This window comes from Lissotriton helveticus, chromosome 10 (genome assembly GCF_964261635.1).
Source record: "Lissotriton helveticus chromosome 10, aLisHel1.1, whole genome shotgun sequence".
NCBI lineage: Eukaryota > Metazoa > Chordata > Amphibia > Caudata > Salamandridae > Lissotriton > Lissotriton helveticus.
The window spans coordinates 491,857,570-491,880,082 of NC_136071.1; the positions used below are offsets into that span (position 1 = coordinate 491,857,570).

The 22,513-nt window shown below is 44.9% G+C and overlaps 1 protein-coding gene across 5 annotated transcripts in view; it reads left to right on the forward strand.

The window, feature by feature from the left end:
• CCDC78 (coiled-coil domain containing 78) overlaps positions 1-22,513 on the forward strand; it is a 434,980-nt gene that overhangs the window by 308,108 nt on the left and 104,359 nt on the right. For all 5 annotated transcript variants that reach the window (XM_078662986.1, XM_078662987.1, XM_078662990.1 and 2 more), the window contains 3 exons: positions 5,223-5,357; positions 9,372-9,503; positions 11,655-11,741. In XM_078662986.1, the coding sequence (XP_078519112.1) occupies positions 5,223-5,357; positions 9,372-9,503; positions 11,655-11,741 (354 nt within the window). The remainder of the gene's footprint in view (positions 1-5,222; positions 5,358-9,371; positions 9,504-11,654; positions 11,742-22,513) is intronic.

Genomic DNA, 22,513 nt, shown 5'->3' on the forward strand with positions numbered 1-22,513 from the left:
CCCTCCTGCCCTCTGTCCCACTCGTTTTTGGTGCCCTCCTGCCCTCTGCCCCACTCGTTTTTGGTGCCCTCCTGCCCTCAGTCCCACTCGTTTTTTGTGCCTTTCTGCCCTCTGTCCCACTCGCTTTTGGTGCCCTTCTGCCCTCTGCCCCACTCGTTTTTCTCTTGTTTTTGGTGCCCTTCTGCCCTCTGTCCCACTCGTTTTTGGTGCCCTTCTGCCCTCTGTTCCACTCGTTTTGTCCCTTTCAGTCCTGTGTTCCACTCGTTTTTCTCTTGTTTTTGGTGCCCTTCTGCCGTCTGTCCACTTCGTTTTTCCCTGTTTTTGTGCCCCTTTTGCCTCCTGTTCTGCTTGTTTCCCCAGCCACTCTGGCCTTTTGTTTAAGTATTGATGTTAATCAGAGCCCCTTCACGGGCTCCGATTAACAGCAATACTTAAACAAAAGGCCAGAGTCTGCCCCGCGCTTTCCTAACAAAAGTGTAGACAGTTTCTAAACACCGCGTGTGTTTGGAAACTCTCTACGCTTTTGTTAGGAAAGCGCGGGGCAGACTCTGGCCTTTTGTTTAAGTATTGCTGTTAATCAGAGCCCGTGAAGGGGCTGTGATTAACATCAATACTTAAACAAAAGGCCAGAGTCTGCCCCGCACTCCCTCATAGCACCACAAGCCCTCCTCCCCGCCTCCTTGCCTACATGCTCCACTTCATTTGCGCTTCATTCGCGCCGCTTGCTTCTTTCAAAGCGGCCGGCGCCGCGACGTCCTGACCGTGTGCGCGCTCCACGCTAGGTGGTGCGCGCTGAGGTCAGGAGCGGTGTGCGCGCGCGAGTGCGCGCGCCCTAGAGGGAACAGTGGTCGTACCCCTAATGCACTCCGCACTATAGTTAAGGGATTTATGGCCTTCATGGCAGATCTGGAGCTCCGCACCAATTTTAAAAAATCGTATATAATGAGTTGTGGTAAGAAAAAACATTGCATCAACTCTATAACTTCTGGCACTGAATCCTTATCACGCACACGCACTTTTCCTTATCTGGGCCTTGTGTTCTCAGAAACAGGGTCTTGGCAAGCTCACGCTGCTCACAGTAGAAGCAAATTTTCCAAAGCGATTCGGCAGCTTTGGAAAATTCGGCAGCCGAAACAGGCAGAGGTGGTTTTATCTTTAATGAAAATATACAAATCACAGTGTATTCCGACAGCCACTTATGGCGCAGAAGTTTGGGGATTCACAAATTGCAGCGGGGTCCAAAGTGAAGAAAACAGATTCTGCAGAAAAACTTTGGGGGCTCAAATCTCCTCACCTTCCTACGTATGCCATAGGGAACTTAACTTGTTTTACATTGAAGATTTTATTCGCTCGCGCCCAGCCATATTTTTGTTAAAAATTTGGCAGAACCCGGCTGCATCCTTGACTAGAGAAATCATTACTGATTGCCTCAGGTGTGACAAGGGTGGTTCTATACCATGGCTCACTGTGGTTAGAAAAAGTTTAATCAGCGGGAACTTGGAACATGTTTTCTCACATCCATTAGAAAATGAGGGCATGACTAAAAGATCCCTCATGGGGGCACTATATAAACTATATAGTAAGGAAAGACACGCCATTGAGTCCTCTAAACCATCAGTAGTTAGGTACCTGGCCCTCAGGGATCCAACCGTCCCTCAAAACCCAATCCTACCAAAATATCTTCTGAGCTGCATTGGGCGCTGGAGGAGGAGTTTACTCTTCCGCCTTAGAGATGGTTCAATAAAATACTCACTTTGCTTCCCTCTTGGTTTTAATAAAAATCTTGGGCAGATGCCTTGTCTGTGTGGCACTGGAAGTAACCAAACAGTGGTACACTTTTTACTGTTTTGTAATTATTCAGGTAAATACACAAAACAATATTTGATTCCGTATTATAAGGAAGCAAACGTTACAGATCACAAATCAGCTTATCTTGAAATTTTACGATTGGGTAGTGTGGATCTGATTTTTCGAGTAAGCTTGTTTTTAGCTGCGGCAGTACGTTCACGTGCCTCCATGGGCGACCTATAACGTGCTATACACACTTAATGATGGTTGGGCGCATTTAGTAATTATTATTTCCTTATCTGAGTGTTATTAAGGCCGCCCCGCATAGGTCTGTAGGCAAGTAAAATAACTATCACGCACTATGTTGCGGTTACTGTTTACAATTATATTGCACTTTATTCTATCTGATGCTGCTGCTGATATTTATATTTATACTTAACCCTATACCTACTATGTGCTCAACATTGTTTACACTTTCGCACTGATGTCTTGGAATGCCCACCCAACTGCTTTTAAAATGTTACCCTATGACATTGTTCATTTTTATTGTGTCTTTTTATACAATGTTTACCGTGGAAATTTCTGTTCGACTGTGATTGAATTGTGCTATTATGGATTTCTTTTATCCGAATAAAGATTGAATTGATTGACTGCAGTGGCATAGAGTAGAGTTGCAAAGAGTTTAGTAGCAGAGAGGGCAGTGTTGCAGAGCTGACTGTCATAAAGTGCAGTGATGCAGAGTAGGACAGAGTGGAATAGAGTTCAGTTATGTAGAGTAAAAGGGTGTCGAGTGCAGTGTCATAGATTGCTGCAGAGTATAGTAGCATAAAGTGCAGTGGTGCAGAGTAGGTTAGCGTACAGAGCTCACCTCATACATTCACTAATTGCACTGCTATGGTTGTAACAATCCTACTAGTCATTATTTACTAATACACAACATAATTCTTTCTCAGTTACTTCCTCCACGATCTTCTTCCAGGCCACACCTCTTTTCTTAGACTGTTCAGAACTTTGGTTACAATCGATCATTCTAACCTCTGTAAACTGCAAAGGGATCTGCACTAAAATATCAAGGACAACACTGTGGTGCTTAGCACTTGTAGTTGAGCAGCTTGTTTCACTTGACCGATTTCTTCTGGGCTACTTTTTCACACATGATAAACTTTTAGGACCTGAGTCTGCTTTTGCGTCCTGTTTTGAATCCTTGGACAGGCACACTTAGCATTATAACTAGATGACTTACCGCTATTTGAGAGTCCGCACAGAGAATTGGGACTACTGCCCACGTGCTATCTACTCACCCCATCCCTATTTTGCCTACATCATTTTGCATGTTCTTATATTTTAGTCAGTACGTGGTATTTTTAGAAACAACCCCCCACTCTTCCTCTCATGAAAGATGCTAGTCTCAGAAAAGTCTGGACTGCCCGATGGTCACTGCATTAAAACAAACTCTAGGGGGCCCATTAGGATGGCGGGCAGATCGCCCCCCGCCAGGCCGCTGAAATGACCCCCGCCATATTAGTATGGCTGGGGGGTCCGCGGCGGACGGAAAGACCGTCCGCCGCTTTTCCACCCTGGTCGCCTTGCGACCGGGGCGGAAAAGGGTTTATATGGTGGCGGTGTCTATCAGACACCGCCAGCCATATTAGGATGGGCATTTAGCAATGCCTTTCCGTGGCGGCATTGCGGAGTCTGCTTTGGGGGCCTGTTGCTGGCCCCCAAGGACTCCGTGGGGGTGGGGGGTGCACATGGAGGGTACCTATGGTACCCCCCCAGCAGTTCCATGGACAACATGGCAGGCACCGCGCGGTGCCTGCCATGTTGTGCATGGAAGTGCACAGCATGCCTTCCTACCATTGTGGCGGGCGGTGCTGAGTGCACCGCCCGCCACAATGGTAGGAATGCTGGATGCGCCCGCCACTGTGGCGGGCGCATCCTAATGCTACCATCGGGACCCCCGCCCTTATGGCGGGCGGTCCCTTTTTCCAATGGGATGGCGGGCGGACAAAGTCCGACCGTCATCTTAATGGGGACTTTAGTGTTTATTTAGTGCTTATTCCCACTTACATGGTAAGTAAGCACTATATAAACGCAATTGAAAATCAAGAAAATTTGCGATTTCTATCTTGCTTCCTTGAAAACACAGGAAGATGGCAAGATTGCATCTGCAGTGCAGATAGGGTCTCAAATACCATGTTAATGGGCAAGCATTGTCTCTTTTTAAAACAACTGCGATCAGAAAAGCACACGGCCTTGCACACTTAGAACCTCCACTGTGGGGGATGTTATGGATCACCTGTGACCAATCGGCTCCTTTGAGGACACTGTAGCAGCAATATAAGCTGAATGTGTCTTTAAGAAAGAAAATGTTCTGCCGCTCTCTTCTGCAGCTATACTTCGCCCATGCGGGACATACACTCACACAGATGCAGCCCGTGCTATGGAACCCAACTGGGGTTGGGGCTTTCTTTCGGCTGAAGACAGGGCAAAAATCCTACAAAAAAGAAGTGGGGGGACTGATAGTATGCAAATGACCTCGTGACGTCACGTGCTGAACGTTTCCCGGTATCTGAAATTTACACTGGGACAAGTTCAGCATATTTCTGTGGGGCTCAGCTTCTTGGCAGGGGGGACGGCGTCCCCCCTGTGAAAAGAGTGGGGGGACGCCGTCCACCTCCGTGGATCCCCAACTCGAGCCCTGGCTGAAGTTCTTTGCACCAAATAGGCGTTGTTCCCCTGATCGACATTCGCACCTCAGATTAACTTGATGGGTCGGTCTCTTGAGGTGTCCTGCAGCTGACGCATCATGAAATAGCCAGGTGGAGACCTAGACATAGCTGCCAAGTCCAAAAATTCGAGAAGTGATCAAATATAGACTGGCCTGGCTTTTGGTGTCACCCCAAAACCAGTCCCAGGATGGTTGTTTCCGTTCCATGGAAAAAATATGGCTTGGCAGTTCCTGCTGGACTGTTCCCATGGGCAACAGGATCAAGACTGATTTGCATATAGCTGGGTCCAAACTGGGGTGGCAAAGTGAGCTGGGGATGAGTGTCTGAAAAGTCTTAGCACTCCGTCCATCATCTCCTTGTGTTTGCTTTGCAGCAACAGTATATTATATTCTAGGGCTTGTAGTTCCACTGTTTATCATTGTTCCCAAATTCCCAGCATGCGAAGTGTTGGTTAGGGAAAAGTCCAGATTGACAGAAAGTGTCACGCATAACATAAGGACTAAGGACTAGGTCTGTATTTAGCCTTCCATTGTTGGCAGCTGAAGCTTTTGGCACGCACCCCTCTGTAAACACGATGACGACAGACACGCACCCATGAACACGAGGAAGCCAGCGTCCTAGCAACCTGGCCTTTGTGTAAACAGCGCGCGAGCAGGTACTTCTTCCCTACTCACCTGGCTCCCACCTCTGCTTCCCCCGCAGTGCCTGCTGACCCAGTGCCGGGCCCGGATCTTGGAGCTGCAGCAGCGGCCCCCCTACGAGCGCATGGACCCCCGGGGCAGCGGCGACGGCCTGGGCGCCCTCAAGGAGCAGGTCGGGCGGCTCACGAACGAGAACGTAAGTAAACACAGTTCTTCCATCCTGCTTTCCATTCAACAGCTATGTTGTGTACATGTAGCTCACATTTGTAGCGCCAACATCGCTCGAAAGCGCCGACAGCTCCTTTTAACCCTGAACCTGCGAGAGTAAAACCATCGGGTGGGTATTGCATGTGTGCAGTGCGCAATCCAGTGGGGTGTGTGCTGGGAAGAGTCCCCCAGCGCTAGGGTTACTGGTGATTTATATAGCGCTAATGCTGCACCGAGGCCACTTCTAAGCGCTGACCACCGCTTTCAATAATGCACGTGGAAGAGTGAAGTCATTTGGTTGTTGTGTGTGGGTCTTAGTGATGACGTGTGCCGCTGGGCGCCACGAGTGTTAGTTATGTTAAAGATTATTTATATAATGTTTATACCACCCTAAGGCTACTTCAAAGCGCTGGCTGTCATTTTCAGCAGTGTGCGAATACTAGGGAAGTAGTTTGTCAATGTTAAATGTTTATCCGAGCGATGGTGTGTGCAGCCGGGTGTCGGAATTATCACTTACATCAAATGTAATTTTTTAATCTGCTTTCTCCTCCTAGAACACTTTAAAGTTCTGCCACTTTAAACCGTGAGGTCAGAGGAATGACGTAGCTGGGTTGCCCCGCGTCACCATTAATGATGTGTGCTCAAGGGTGTATAGCAAATGCGTGCAGCTGGGTGTCAAGCAATTTCAGTGATGGTATATGGGTTATTTTACAGACTTCGTTTTTCTGGAGCTTTCACATAATTCTTGGCACAACCACTGAACTATACACAATTCCTTCCACTAAGGCCAACCCATATCTCTTCACCAGGAAACTAAATATTTTGTTGTACCAAAAAATTGTCAGTTTAACCCCATGTCATGAGGCTACCTTGCAACTAGTCTTGGTTTTCCGTCAACTTCATCAAGGAAGCTGGCAGTGTATGCCAGTATTTGAAGTGGGAAAGGTGAAACTACATGTATCAGCATGCTACATTCTCTGTAAAAAAAAATGGCTGAAAGTCGCCATATGTAAATGAATACTGAGGTATCAGAGAATATGACTGGTGCTAAGCCTCCTACTTCAGTTACCCTTCTGGGTCAAGTTTCTATTAATAAACTAATACAAATAGATTGGGAGGCGTCTCAATACAGACACTAATTATTCAGTCATAATTCCTGTTTAAAATTATTTTGGACCTACTCAATAATTGACTTCTAGATCAACTAAAAGTTGAATGGTTTTATTTCAAAATTCAAAATTCAAGTATTACTGAGTCAATGCAATTAAGACCCTCAAATGCAAAGTTATAGAGACTTTGCAAAAATCAGAAATTATTCTAAGTGCAAAGAGAAGCAAAATCAATGAAACGGACAGCATCCTTAACAGCATCTATGTCTCCAGGAAAATCTTCTGGCTCACCTCCAAAATCAAGTTTTTTTAATACATTATTCTTGCATATTAAATCAACAACATTTCTGCAGATTCATTGTGTTGTGAGCAAACCCATCATTTCTTCAGCAACTCAGAGCACATGAAAAATAAACATCCCATTGGCTTAACACCTAAGCACTAATCCATTACTTGAATAATTATCATCCACACAGGTTTACGCATGCTGATGTTTTGTGTTGTACCACATGAAAGCCAGATCTATTGGCTTTGCCAAAGCATGTTTGTACAGCATTCATATTTTCGTATGTCGTCTCTCACTCCTCAAGTGTTGATGGGCCAACAAGTATTGGCAATGCAAATTTGTTTCAAGTTTGAATGTCATGCGCACACCCGATCCACATGCTACACAGGCTTTAAACCTATTGACACTGAAAATTGTCGTTTCACAGAGTAAGCCCCTCTCCCTCCCAATACCACCCTGCCTTGAAGGAGACCTTTACCAAATTCAAGAAAGGCCATTAAACACTTCTTTTCCAACAGTCTTTGGCAACATCCAAGCTGATTCCCCCAAGTATCAGTGCTCTCTTTGAAGCATGCAGTTTCCATAAAGGGGTCAATCCCTCCCTAGACCCACAATATTCTTTCTTCTCCCCTCTGTTGTAGGTTCTAGGCAGCTGAATCGATACGAAAATATAAAGATAATACATTCTTTCCTGACCACACATTCCATGACTTGTCCTACTCAACTTTTAGTAAGACTCACTGCATAGGAAAACATGACATTTACTGTAAGAGTTAAGTTTAATTTCCTGCTTCAGAACTTTTTAGGGATTTCATGGTAACTGATATTTTTAGATCATATTTTATTTTATTTATTGTGTAACTCAAATGAGCTTTTACTGTGCAACTGATAGAACAGTCCAAACATTACAGTTCACATAATAGATTCTCTGAGATTGAGGTTGACAGTATCGACTTTGACAAATTTGCATCCACTACCTCACAGGGTAAGTATATATTTACTATTCTTAACTCCAGATCTACTCAGCTAGACTTAGCATGAGATGTTAAAGGTTGGTGTAGGGGTTGTACATTTTTTGTCTTGGATATCTTGCATGCACTATGCAGGGTTCGGCAACTTTTTCTGTATTAAGAGCAACTTCTGTTCAATGAAAATCATCCAGGGCTACTTATATTATCAGGATTGCAATAATGACAGCATAAAACAAGATTACATTCATTGCTCACCATATGTAGGCTTAATAGCTGTGATCGTCTAAGTGTATTGGGCAGGGTTGCCAGAAGTTGTGTTAAAAAGTGCTTTGTCGAATTGGGTTGCTTCAACATGGGTTATCATAACAGTCAGAGCTACAATGCTCCTGAGGTATTAGTATTAGTCATGTCTCCCCCAGCGTCACATGATTTATCACTCAAAAGTCAGCTTCAAATATATTTCTGAAATTCAGACATTTTTCTCCAAACATCAGCCCATGATTTCTTAGAGTACAAGCATTTCCGTGAATTTTGGCACGTAAAAACACCTAATTTAGTAGGCTGGGGTGCACACTGGAGATTACTGACAGACAGCTGGAGAGCTACCAGCAGCTCATTAGCTACTTGTTGGAGAAGCCTGCACTATAGTGACACCATACCAGAAGTTGCTTGTGCAAGTGTTTATTTTGAGCTATCTGATTTTATATATAGGAATAGGGTGTTGACCTCCTTAACCCAAGGAAGGACTTAGTGCAAGAGAGGATTTCCAACCTTGAACCCTCATCTTCACCTTCTCTGTAAGGCATGTCATGATTCTCTTTGATGTTCCACTGCTCAATGTAACACAAAAGGAATCTATTTTGAATTTATAGGCCTGAGCGGTGAACTCCGCTCAGTTTGTGGAGTTTTCCACAATCCCTGAAGCACGCGTAGTTTTCCCAAGTTTGCGCTCACCAACATTAGGTTGGCGAGGAAATTCCAACAGTAGACCAACTCCCAGTGAAATGTCTCAATGCGGGCGGTCACGGATGGTCATGATCACTCGCGCTGAGAAACATTCCATTCGCATTGAGGAAGCTCGAGTGGCAGAAAGAAGCAGCGTCTTCTTGCGCTGCGCATAGTTCTTTTCGCCCTGATTTTCCAGTGCGGGACAAAGACCCAGCACTAGAAAATCAGCATGAACGGCGTGACTTAACGCACTCCACCGCATATAGAACTCTGCATAGCTTTGCAGAGTTTTTTTGGTCATGTGGAACTCTGAGAACTCTCCCCAGGCTTAGTTATGTATGACTACCAGAGACTTCAATAACTAGTTTGCAAGCACTAGAAGACAGTTGAGTATGAAGTGTGTACTAAGAGTCCATGCATTAACGAAGCATGGGATTCAGGGAAGGCTCTTTCCCCTTGTTCACGTAAGGGGTCTGGTTTCACACACCCCCACCTGCATGATCCTATGTTTGCTCTGATATTGAGTCATTTATCCTACACACAGTCCCATTTACCTTCAGAATATTAAGGCTTAAGTGATTGCTTATCCAAAGGTAGTTATGAACAGCTGCGGGGCCAGGTGTGGGATTCTGTCTGTTTAAGGGTCTATGGCACAATTGAGTCTGAATGATGTGTGTTCCTCTTCACAGGTGCAGCTACAAGATCGTAACGAGAGGCTTTACGTCAAACTTGGTGAGCTACAGGAGAAAATGGGGCAGCTCGCTGGCTCCAAGACTGACCTGTCTTCCAAGCTCATCTTTAGCGAAGAGGAGAAGCTCAAGGTGAGACCTGAGATAGATTATGTGCATGGAGAGTTATTTCAAAGCTAGGTCCTGCACCAGCAATGTTCACTATACAGAGAATGAGAAGATCTGGAGGGTGACTGTATGCTCCTGAATGAGAGCCTACTACTCTTCGGGGAGGCTAGGAGTGAGGAAGGAGATGTGATCATGACAAGGCTGTTGTATTTCCTTGGGCATTTATCCTGTTAACCTGTAACAAGTGGACATAATGGGTGGCTTCTTTGATGCTCCTTGATGGACTTTATAGGGCATTAATCTTGGCAACCTGTAACCAGTGGGTGCAGTAGGCAGTCCCTCTGATGCTACTAGATGGACCATATAGGGCATTTATTGCGGCAACCTGTTAGTAGCCCACATTGTGGGCACCCTCTATGATGCTCCTAGATGGAGCATAAACAGGATTATTCATGGCAATCTGTAACCAGTGTATGGTGTGGGCTGCTCCTCTGATGCTCCTGCATGGACCACATAGGGTATTTATCATGCCAACCTGTAACCAGTGTATGGTGTGGGCTGCTCCTCTGATGCTCCTGCATGGACCACATAGGGTATTTATCATGCCAGCCTGTAACCAGTGAATGCTGTGGGATTCTCCTCCGATGCTCCTGGATGGACCACATAGGGTATTTATCATGCCAACTTGTAACCAGTGTATGCTGTGGGCTGCTCCTCTGATGCTCCTGCATGGACCACGTAGGGTATTTATCATGCCAGCCTGTAACCAGTGTATGCTGTAGGCTGCTCTTCTGATGCTCCTAGGTGGACCACATAGGATATTTATCATGCCAACCTGTAACCAGTGTATGCTGTGGGCTGCACTTCTGATGCTCCTAGGTGGACCACATAGGGTATTTATCATGCCAACCTGTAACCAGTGTATGCTGTGGGCTGCTCCTCTGATGCTCCTAGGTGGACCACATAGGGTATTATCATGCCAACCAATAACCAGTGTACGCTGTGGGCTGCTCTTCTGATGCTCCTAGGTGGACCACATAGGGTATTTATCATGCCAACCTGTAACCAGTGTATGCTGTGGGCTGCTCCTCTGATGCTCCTAGGTGGACCACATAGGGTATTATCATGCCAACCAATAACCAGTGTATGCTGTGGGCTGCTCCTCTGATGCTCCTAGGTGGACCACATATGGTATTTATCATGCCAACCTGTAACCAGTGAATGCTGTGGGATTCTCCTCCGATGCTCCTGGATGGACCACATAGGGTATTTATCATGCCAACTTGTAACCAGTGTATGCTGTGGGCTGCTCTTCTGATGCTCCTAGGTGGACCACATAGGGTATTTATCATGCCAACCTGTAACTAGTGTATGATGTGGGCTGCTCCTCTGATGCTCCTAGGTGGACCACATAGGGATTTATCATGCCAACCTGTAACCAGTGTATGCTGTAGGCTTCTCCTCTGATGCTCCTGGATGCACCCTATATGGCATTTATCCTGGCAGCCGGTAAGCAGTGTACACCGTGGGCTGATCTCCTGACTCAATTCTAGTATTACTTTTTATGATCCATCCAGTGACATTTTATATATTCCTTTATTTTGCCCATGTATGCCAGTCTGCAGTGACATTTTATCAATAGATACAGTAATAAATGCCTCATGTGGTGAATACTTTTAAAGCAATTTAAGTCACTGTTATCTGTCTAGGGTGCTTCCCCAAATGGATCCATCGCAGCAGGCGGCCATTATCAACTCGCTCCTCATACCTTCTTCTAACATGTGCTGTGCCACTTGCAGCCAAGGGCGTAACGCTGGTTCCTGCAGCATCTGTGGCACAGGTGGGTCCCCATTCACTCCACGGCCAATGAAGATCTGTGAGATAGGAGAGACCCAGAAGCCCCTAACCACATTATGCAGAGGTCTCCTTCATTATACATAACTCCCCTGCTTGCTATCTCCACTTTGGTTCCCTTTAGGGCTCTTCGGCCACGACACCTTGCCATAAAGATCCACCAGCGCCCCAGTACAATCCTCCGTTGGCCCTACAACAGCCAGCAATCCACAACGATACAGTACAGGAAATACAGCAGAGAGCACTCACATGGCTCGCTTTTCTGGAATGGGAGTTCCTGGGACGTGCTTCAGTGACCAGATTCTTTTTGTTTCCTTCTAGATTTCCAGGGACCTTATTGAACTGCAGATTGAAACAAACAAGATGAGAGAGCAGTATGAGGCGGAGACCTTTGAACTGAAGAACACGGTTTGTGGTTTTTATCATTCTGTGGAGATTGCATTAGTAACAGAATGTGGAAGGTGGAGGATGGCTTATTTTTAAATGTCCCAAGTGCCAGAAAGCATTGCATGGTGCCAGTCACCACTGAGGAGCATTGCCAGAGCCCTGTGTATGTATCCAGTATAATCATAGCAAGGGAAGATGGTACAAGTTGGAACGAGGCTGTGAAGGAAGAGCTATCTGTGTATGTTTTCTAGATCTGGAATACATTGGAGGCTGAAGATTATACTGGGGCTTGAAGTGCCTTAGCAAAGTGGCCTATGAGACTGCATGTGTTGTGGGGGTAGAAATGTGCATTTGTGGCCCTGAAGCACATTCACACAGTTCTTTGGGGTCTTTGAAGTACTTTCACAGGGTTCTCTGTTGAGCCAATTACATTAGTAGAACAGTGTTGTGGTCTGAAATGTTTGTTAGCAGAGCTTAGTATTGAACAAAAGGTGATGAATCGAGGTGAATTAGGAGAGTTGCGTGTCACATATGAAGTGATTACCAGAGACTTTGGTAATATATTAATAACTAGTTTGCAAACACTAGGAGACAGTTAGGAGGTGTGCTATATTACATATTGGTTGCTTCAAAGACTTTGTTTTTGAATATGAAGGGCATTATCAGATGTGGGTGTGAAGTAGTAGGTTCATTATCAAAATTAGGCATTTAATTTCCAATGCACTAAACAAGTTTGATAAATGTGCGGTGCATAAAGAAGGTGGATATGACTGATGTAGTTGTTTAAATTAGGAGACATGTGTTAAGAATGAGAGAGATGTGGTAAAATTTGAAGTAGCTAGGCGGAGCTCTATATGAGATGCTCACATCTCCCAGCTTTTTAAAGTTGGAAGCCGCTCTCCTTCAGCCAGATGCCACTGCTAGTTCCAATTTTCAAATTGGTTTCATCTGTGTAAACAGTAGCATCTTTAATGGCAACATAACTAATCTTTTTCCGCACCCATACAAATTACTTGCCCTTAATGTTTGGATTGTGGAAATCCCTGCAGGAAAAAATATTTCTGAAAGCTCCCAGTGAACGCGGTCTTCTGTCATTTGTGTTTGCTTGTGGGGGTGGTCTCCGCCATCTTGAGCGATATCTGCTCAGAAGGAGGAAACTCCTGATAATGTCAGCGGGTAAGTGGGAAAGAAGTTAGGGTAGCTTGGTGACATCATTTAGGATGCCCACATCTTTCTGGTCAGTATTAGAGCTGGGAGGCTGTGTTCAACTGCAACTTTGTAAATTGTTGTTGCTTCCATCATTTCCAGTGCTCATTTTGTCACTTTTCCACCTGCTTTGAACCGCTACATCTTACATTTGCAGAATGGCCCACTGATCAGGGTACTGTGATCAGTTCCACTTTCTCAGCTTCAGATATCATCTGCACCAGGAGCCCTAATCTGTACCAACCTCAACGACTAGACACCTCCTCGAGAAGTGAACCTGCATCTTCAGGACTCTAAAATGGTGGCAATAGTTCAGATGCAGAAATTTGGCCGTTTTTCTGGTTTGGGGTGGTGCAAGTGGTTCAAGTATCTCTCTGAGGAAGTTCTAAGCAGGGCTCTTGTAACAGAAACATTGATCGAGTTAATCAAAGCCTGCTATTCTACATCATTAAAAGAATTTGGGGATGGACAGTATTGGTCCTTTGGAAACTTTCACACACAAAACTTTATTTGCTTTTCTATGTTAGATGGTGACACTATGGATGTAGAAAGTAGTTTCTACCTCGAATCGGCATCATGAAAAGGGCAAGATCTTTAGTCTCCTGTAAGCAGTACAAACACAGATCCTGCCACACAGAGATCCAGGATGTGTAGCATACCCTTAAAATGTAAATAAACAGATACAGACCCATCTTGGCTCCAGACACAACATCATATTCCTGGAAGAAAATGGTTAAGGGACCCCTATATGTTATGCAGCTGTCTCTGTATCTTTTGTAATAAAATATGAATCCCTGTTGGTGCATGTGAGGCCTCTTACTGACATGGATATCTCCTATGGGACTGCATCAACATAATTTCCTCGTTGGACTGTGTGCCCTAGACTGTGGGCATGCAGGCGGGTTTGGGGCGGCACCTCACAGAAGTAACTGATTTCTGAATTTCTCCAGCACTGGTATGGCTGTGAACGCAGTGGGTGTGTGGAGGATACACTGTGCAACTCCGTATTGTTTTGGATACAAATTTAACTCAAGGACGCCTCCACCTTCAGGGTTGCTTTCTGGGATGATAACTCCCATTACATTTGTTGCTTCATGGATATCCCTTAGACAGTTAGGCCTCAGGAAGTCGATATGGAAATATGGATTTCCTTGTCTGGCTCTCGCTAATTTGTTAAATCAGGTACACTAGTGAAGTTATATGAGATTTACCAGAGATAGCTGAGAAGATTTTGAAAAGTGGGAAGCTTCTACATGGGTGAGAAAGCCCAAGTGTGGTGCAAAATCCTTTATCGAAAACATTCTGCACATGCCCTTATCGATTGGCTGGATTGCCATTCATACTTGAAGGGTTGAACTAATATAACTGCAAAAACAACAGTTGTTGGACAGAATGCAGATCAATGTCATACATTAACCCCAGTACAGAGATCTGGGCCTAAATCCATCGTTTTTTTTGCACTCCACACCACCCCAGTTCAGACATGGCCATATGCAAATCAGCCTTGACCCTGTTCCTCATGGGAACAGTCCAGCCCGAACTGCCAAGCCATGTCTTTCCTGGACCGGAATCAAGCATCCTAGGACCGGTTTCTGGCTATCAACCGTCTTCAGCCAGGATAGCTTGACTCCAGTGGTGTGGAGAGCATGGGACTCACATCTGAGCATACCCATCCCACTCGGGGTGACAAATGCAACTAATATAACTTCCTGATAGGAGGGTTTTATCTTATTTTGGACTGCTGGCTAGCCTGAGTGGGGGATTTGAGAACTGATGTTCTGGAAAATGTGTGGGAGAGAAGAAACCAATTTTGACTAGCATGTCCCCAATGCATGCAGCAATTTCTTGGGTGGACCTCAACAGGCGAATCCTTCTGTGGCAGTGCTTCTCAAAGGACTACACCCATTGTCGATGGAACTTATAGTACGCCGAGTTCCCCACCAGCTAGTGCACACTGCACCAGCAGCTAGCTGCTGCCACAACACAAGTAAGCTTCTTTTTTTTTTTTTTTTTTTTGTAAAGCGCACAATCACCCGTAAGGGTCTCTAGGCGCTGGGGGCCGTCGGGAAGATTAAGCGAGCTATTGCCCAGAGTCACATGGTGCTGGGCTAACCTGCCGCCGGAGCCGGGGATCGAACCGTGGTCCCCAGATTCCAGCGTCAGTCGCCCTGGCCGCGGCGCCACACCTCTTCCACCTTCAGTTTTTCAGTTTTTTAACGTCTTTATTTCGAATTGTTGTTCATAAAAGACACACATAAAATACAAACGGTACAATTAAATTAACAAAGTCATAAAGTTTCAGATCAATACTAACAAACAAAAAAGAAATGACAAGAATTAGATAAAAATTCCCAATTAAACATACATATATAGACGTCAAGAAGGAAAAAGACTAAAAAATATATAAAAAAACTTACAAGTATACATTTGTATAAAAAAGAAAACTAGACATCAATTCTGATCAGACCATAGTATAATACAATTGCATTCTATTCAAAGTTATTCAAGACGATAAGTTTTGAACTGACTTGATCCTAATTAGCCAAGCCCATCCAAGGAATTTAGCCATTCCAATGGATAACCATTCAGCAGTATTTGTTCTCAGAATGTACAAGGCTTCGCTACTCACTCGGGTATTAAGTCTGGAACATACAGGTTTCAACCATTTACATCTTGGTTCACTATAAGCAGTACATACAAATAAAAAGTGACCTAATGTTTCTCTACAGTCAGTACAACAGGGGCAAAGGGATGATTCTGTCTTCTGCCAACCATCAGTAAAAACCCTCAGTGGCAGTGTGCCTACACGAAACTGATGGTATAGTTTCCTGTCTAATGTTTTAGGAATAACATCCCAATAAGTCTCTATGTGAGGGACTGTTTTGTGTAGCAGAAACTGACCTGTCAAGTTCTGTTTCTCCGAAAGAGCAACATGTTCTACTTTTACCGTGGTCCAGAAAAGTAATTTGAAGTCTTTTTTTGTAGGGAAAGTATGTAAACCCGGCTCAGACCAGAGCAATGGAAGACCCATTTTAATCAAAGTAATCTTAATTTGCTTGAACCACGGTATGTCACCTGCCCCCTGCTGCATTCTCACATCCTGTAGTTCTCGGGCAAACATAGCAAGTTCTGGGGTAGACCAGATGCGCCTCCACAGTGCCACCATCCTGTAGAGGGCTTGATGTTTAATAGAATGCAAGCCCATATCCATCAACAATGGCAGGACTGGTGTAGAAGGGGGGAGGCTGACAAGGTTTCGAAGAAATTTATTCTGTATCCTATCTAGGACAGCCAGATCCACACAGCCCCAAATATCAGCCCCATATAAAATGGCTGAGCTAATTTTGGCACTATAGATTTTAAGAGCCGGCAAAACTCTTTTGGTAAGAGAACATCGCTGCTCTTTTACTAGACAACCGGACAGGCGAGCAAATTTCAAACTAAGCGCCGCCACTTGTTCTTTCCACCTTAATCTATAGTCTATTGAAACACCAAGGTATGTCATTGCTTCAACCTGCTCCAAGCTAGACCCATTCATGGTAACATGACCCCTCTTTGGTTTATTTTTTGTCAGGACCATGAACTTGGTTTTATTGATGTTAATTTCCAGATCATTCTCATTACAGAAGTCCACAAATTTATTTATAGCAACCTGTAGGCCCTTCTGTGTTTTGGCCAGTATAAGTGTATCGTCTGCAAATATTAAAAGGGGAAATTTAGTCCCACCCAGTGAAGGGGCATCAGTCGGAATATCTGTGAGGAATTTCACCACTTGGTTAATAAAGAGTATAAACAGGGTGGGAGCCAGGACGCAGCCCTGCCTTACTCCGCGAGTCACGGGGAAGGTGTCTGTGACCTGACCCTGCCGCCCCCATCTAACTCTGGCAAAATTTCCCTCATGCATCCTGATGGTAAGATCGAGGAGTGCAGCAGGCACACCCATCCTGCTCAAGGCTGCCCACATCTTCGCTCTGGGGACCAAATCAAATGCTGATTTGAGGTCCACAAATGCAGCAAATATCGTGCCACCTCTCAGGAATACAGTTTTCCAAAAGATCATGACAAATCTTAATATCTGATCCACTGTGCTTGTATATTCCCTAAAACCCGCCTGCATCGGAGACAGAATGTCAACTTCGGACATCCATGAGTGGATTTTTCCTAACAACATTCGAGCTATAACCTTTTGAAGGGCATCAATAAGACTGATGGGTCTGTAATTCCCTGCATCAGTTCTATCCCCTTTTTTATACACGGGCAGGATCTCAGCCCCTTTCCACGAAATGGGAATTTCAGTCCCTCTGGCTATTGCATTCGCCAAAACTGTTATGTACGGGACCCAATGCAATTGGTCATACTTAAAAAGGTCCGCAGGGATGCAGTCCATGCCTGGGGCTTTGCCATTCTGCACTTGATTAAGGGCGGTGATCGCTTCTAATTTAGTAAAGACAATGTGATCATGAAGTGGCACAGCAGACTGTACACTGGCATCTTCCCTATTGTTATGGGAGATCCGTTCTGCGACACTAAACTGTGCCTCAAAATGCTTGACCCATTGCTCAACTGGGACATAGTTAACAGGAACATGCATATCACCAGTCCCGCCCCATTTTACAACCTCCCAGAATTTTTGTTGGTTGGATGAGGCACTTGCCTGATATAAGTCCAACCAACGCTGGTCATCCCATTTGGTTTTAGCCTCTTTAAGTACTTTCTTGTAGTTTACCCTAGCCAACCTTATGTCCCTAGCTATTTTAGATTTAATAGCAGATAACAAAGAGCTATGGGCAACGCGACAAGATTTGTCGTACCACTTAGACTTAGTTTGCACTTTTATCCTTCCTTTGACAGGTTCAATAAAAAAAGATTTAATTTTATTAAAAAGAGACTCGTGGATCATCCCAATTTGATCAAGTGAGGTTCCTTCATCAAATAAGGGTACTATCAGGTTTGTAGCAGCTGTGACCTCATTAGCAACTTTATTAATAATGGAGGGGTTGTCTAGGAACCTAGCCCATCTTACCCTTCTGCAATCATTCGTAAGACCAGCATCTGCTGTGACGATGCTGGTTGCAGGGTCCAAAAACAAACCCTCCTGCAATAATAATTTTATAACCAGGGGGTTATGATCACTTTCAGGTCTGGTGACCACCACCATATCCTCCAATAATTTCCAGTATTCTAACCTTATCAAGAAATAGTCAATGCGACTCGAATGCAGGGAATTGTCAAATGTAACCATTCCCATCGTATCTGATTTAGTCCTGCCATTTGCTGCGCGCAAGTTCCATTCAAGGCAAAGACCTAACCACTGCATAGCAGCCTCAGTGACTTTTTTAACTGGTGGAATAGATAAATGAGGAATATTCCATAACTGGTCAATCTCCCCATAACCCCCATCAACAAGGTTGGGAAACGGTTCGAAAGAACAATTAAAATCTCCTGCCACCATAACACAATTATCTCTACTGATACTGTTCAATGTAGATTCTAATTCAGCTACCACTCTCGCGGGCTTCCCTCCTGGTTGCCCTCTTGCATAAATATTAATCAGGAAAAAAACCTGATTGTTTTTGCCACATAGTTTCAGGGCCAGAATATCATTGCTTGAGGTGGGGAGGTCTGTTATTGTAAAAGCTAGAGATTGTTTTATCCAGATGACCAGACCGCCCGAGGGACGTCCCTTCAATCCTTTACAGGCTAGTTTATAGTAGTTAAGATAGCCAACTCGATGGATGGGCTCTGTTGACCAACTTTCCTGCAAAACAATTATATCGTATAGGTCTATAAAGGAACCCCAATCAGCCTCTGACATTTTCCCCCTCAGTCCCGCTATATTCCATGACAAGACTGTCAGAATGTGAGGTGACTTCTCTCCCATAAAAACAGTTGAGCTCTTAGTTTCTACTGTATTCAAAGGTCTGGGTGTGCAATTTGGATATGTATCCCTATCTGTCACCCTCTGTACTACATCAGTAGACCTTGGGGCAATCTCTTTTCCAGGGATTTTCAGGTTGTTTAGGGAGTGGTTTACTACAACTTCAAGTACCCCAATACCTAAAGATTCTACATCTTGTCAATCTACTCCTTCCAAACCTGACAATGGTGCAAACCGATTTGCAAGGCGAGGATAAAACATTGGGTAGATTGGAGTTTCAGGTTGAGATCTACCTCTAGACCTATCCCTTCTTGTGTGGTGGAATGAAGTTTGGGGTCTAGTTGCGTATAAAGCAGGGTAAAAATAATGCAGTGATAATGTTTGCACATCTCCAACTCTTCCAAATCTTGGTTCCCTACTAATAAGTTCAGCTACCCATGGCTCTCTGAAGCTAATAACCACACAGTCACCCTCAAGGTCTTTTTTTTCAAAGCCTACCCAGTCCACCCTCCTAACATTAAGGATTTCAGGTTTTAGGTCGGGGGGAAGCGGACGATTTTTATTAAGCCAAAATATGACCTTATTGTAAAGATCCTTGTGAGTTTCTCTCGTACCACTACTAAGGGGAGCCACGCCAGTTAAAATGATAGTATAAGGCACTGACTCTGGCGGGAGATTCACACAATGCTTCCTTGGGATAGGTTTGGGCTGGTAACTTAAAACCTGACTCTTTGTGGAAATTGGGTTTTTCTGATTCTGAGGATTTTTAGCAGGCTTGAGCCCAGTTGAATTCTCCATAGTGGTTACTTTCTTGGGAACAGGTACTGTTATATGTTGTGCGGGTTTAGGAATGGATAATCCCGCTTTAGAGGTATTTTTACTATTATTATCGTTGTTATTATTAAGCCCTATAATGTTAACCATAGAAGTAGGCAACTTAGTGGGAAGGGCGGGGGGGTTCAATCCTTTTGGCACTAAACTAGCAAGGATTCTATTCGATGACGCTATATTATCTTTCTCCAACTTATCTAAGGCATCCATTTTAGTGTTTAATAGTCTAGTCCTTTCGAAAAGTGGTAAAAGAAGCGATTTAAGTAGTAACTCTGTCCTGGCCAGGAAAATTTCTTCTGAAATACTAATTGTAGGATTACATTCCTCAGGGTGGACAACCAAATTAGTATTAGGTGGCTGCGGGGGGGATAAAATAAAATTTCCCGCACCCTCGGTTTGGACCTCTGCGTCAGGTGAGTCTACCCTTTTGCGTTTCCCACGGTTATGGAAAGATGTATGTTGTGAATTGGAAGGGGAGTCCATATGTTCAGTACTAACATTAAGATTTGGCGAATCTGAGAGGCCAGATTTCTCACTAACCAGATCTAGATCAATAATCCCACCATTTGATAGGTTATCCTGTACAATATTAAATACACTTTCTTGGTTTGTCCCCGCTACCTCCACAGGATTATTCTCGGGAGCAGTTAACAACAATGACTCCGCATTAGTATCATCACTGTTTGTAGTCAACAATGTAAGTGGGACGGGAGAGACAACCGCACTAATTTTGCCAAGGAGGAACGCTTGCCAGTAATAATATCAAGCGAGAGGCGTTTTTCAACTAAGGCTATCTCCTTTTCCAAAATGGCAGTTGAACGTGTAAAAAATTGATCAATAGTCCCAGTAAAAGTGCCATTAGAGGTGGAGACCTGAACATGTCTTTCTTTACCCGACCTTAGGGTCATGTTTCAAAGAGAGTGCAAGAAACTAAAATATCACCAGTCTCGATAGACAATCAACAAATGTGCATAATATATACTTCCAAATATAAAAACTCAGCCGCCTCTTAGTCTTTGGTTGTGTAACCAACAATTATAAAAAAATATTAAAACCAGATTAAAAGCCAAAATAGGAAGGAAAAGTGTTAGAAAGGTGGCCCTGCCCGGCCTCCTGCGGCCCCGGACGGCCACAGACGGTCCCGCCCTTGTCCCGGGCTTCTCCCGGCGCTACCGCGCGCTACCGCGCAGCGGTAATAGCAGTGTCGATTTATCTGACTATAGGGGAGGGGGAGGAGCAGACAGGGAGAGCGGCCCAGGTGTTCGCAATTGGGTCTGGCAGGCGCTCCTGGGAACCGTAGTCCCTGCGCAGCGCCTGCACTCGCTCGCAGCCCCACCTGTCACTCGCCTGCTGTTGCTCCCGGTGAAAGTTCTTCCAATGCCGGTAAGATCCCCCCACACACAGCGGGACCCGCGGAGCGGGTTCCGCAAGAAGTAGGAATGAATGAGGGCTTCAAGTACTGTGGAAAAAGGCTCCGTCCTAGATGCTTCAATGCAGACCAAAGTTAATGTCCCAAATGCTGCCTCCTGCACGCGAGTCTTGAGCGCAGGGGAGGGGGAGGAGCAGACAGGGAGAGCGGCCCAGGTGTTCGCAATTGGGTCTGGCAGGCGCTCCTGGGAACCGTAGTCCCTGCGCAGCGCCTGCACTCGCTCGCAGCCCCGCCTGTCACTCGCCTGCTGTTGCTCCCGGTGAAAGTTCTTCCAACGCCGGTAAGATCCCCCCACACGCAGCGGGACCCGCGGAGCGGGTTCCGCAAGAAGTAGGAATGAATGAGGGCTTCAAGTACTGTGGAAAAAGGCTCCGTCCTAGATGCTTCAATGCAGACCAAAGTTAATGTAAATAAATACATATAAGGTTAGGTCCCAAAGGCAGGGCACCTTCACTATTGTTGGGCTGCTAGGGATGGCACAGAGCAGCCTGCTTTTGAATTGGCTCAAATCCAGCCACGTGCTGGGCAGTGTGGGACTCCAGACACACAAATTCACCATATTGGCATATAGGCCCAGTATCTCTGTGTTTAACAGTTTAGTTCCCGAATACGATACTACAGGTCATCTACAAGGCTAAGTGGATCCAGAAACCGGTTTCCTTCTCTGACAGGATATATTACACATCTATTTGTTTCACAATCCTCGTTTTAATTTCACACGCGCCTTTTCCTTTTGCCAGCATAAACTTTGGACCTGTAGCTTTTCCCAGCTGCATCACAACTTAGGAGTGCACCTAAATCACCAAAGTGCCACACAAAGTATATGCCACTGAACCTATGACTCTGGAGCCTAGGAGTGATTTTGTGGAAGGGGATCCATCCTAAGTTACTGAATTATGTGTTTATAAACTTGTATTGTTTGATTATGAGTAATCCCCAGTAAATATTTATTCACCCTGAATGGGGAATAAGGACTGTTTATCTGTGTACGCATGGTGCTGTCTCTACAGATAATATGTTGCTTGGTGTCACTCTAGCTCCTAGAAATCTACACACTATTTCTCTTTGTTAGTGAGGTATACTGGCTTCACACATCCCTCACTATGGCGTGGAAATCTCAGCAAAATACCCTGAAGGCCCTATACTTTTTTGGGTTCATATTTCCAAAACCTACAGAGGACACTGATCGCTCACTGGGCCCTATACTTTTCACATGGGAAAGGCTGGGCGGAGGCTCCTGTTTCTCAAGCACCTAGACAAGCCTCACCTGTACACCTGTTACTTTGATAACCTTTAATAAGTCAGACATGCTACAATAAACCACAAAACTGCATACAACCTGAGTGCCACCTTCTCAGCCAGACAACAACTGTAGCCTGTGATGTAAATGGAAATATAGTTGTGCAGGTACTCACTCTTTAGAGTGCCTGTTTGCTACTGAGAAGTGCC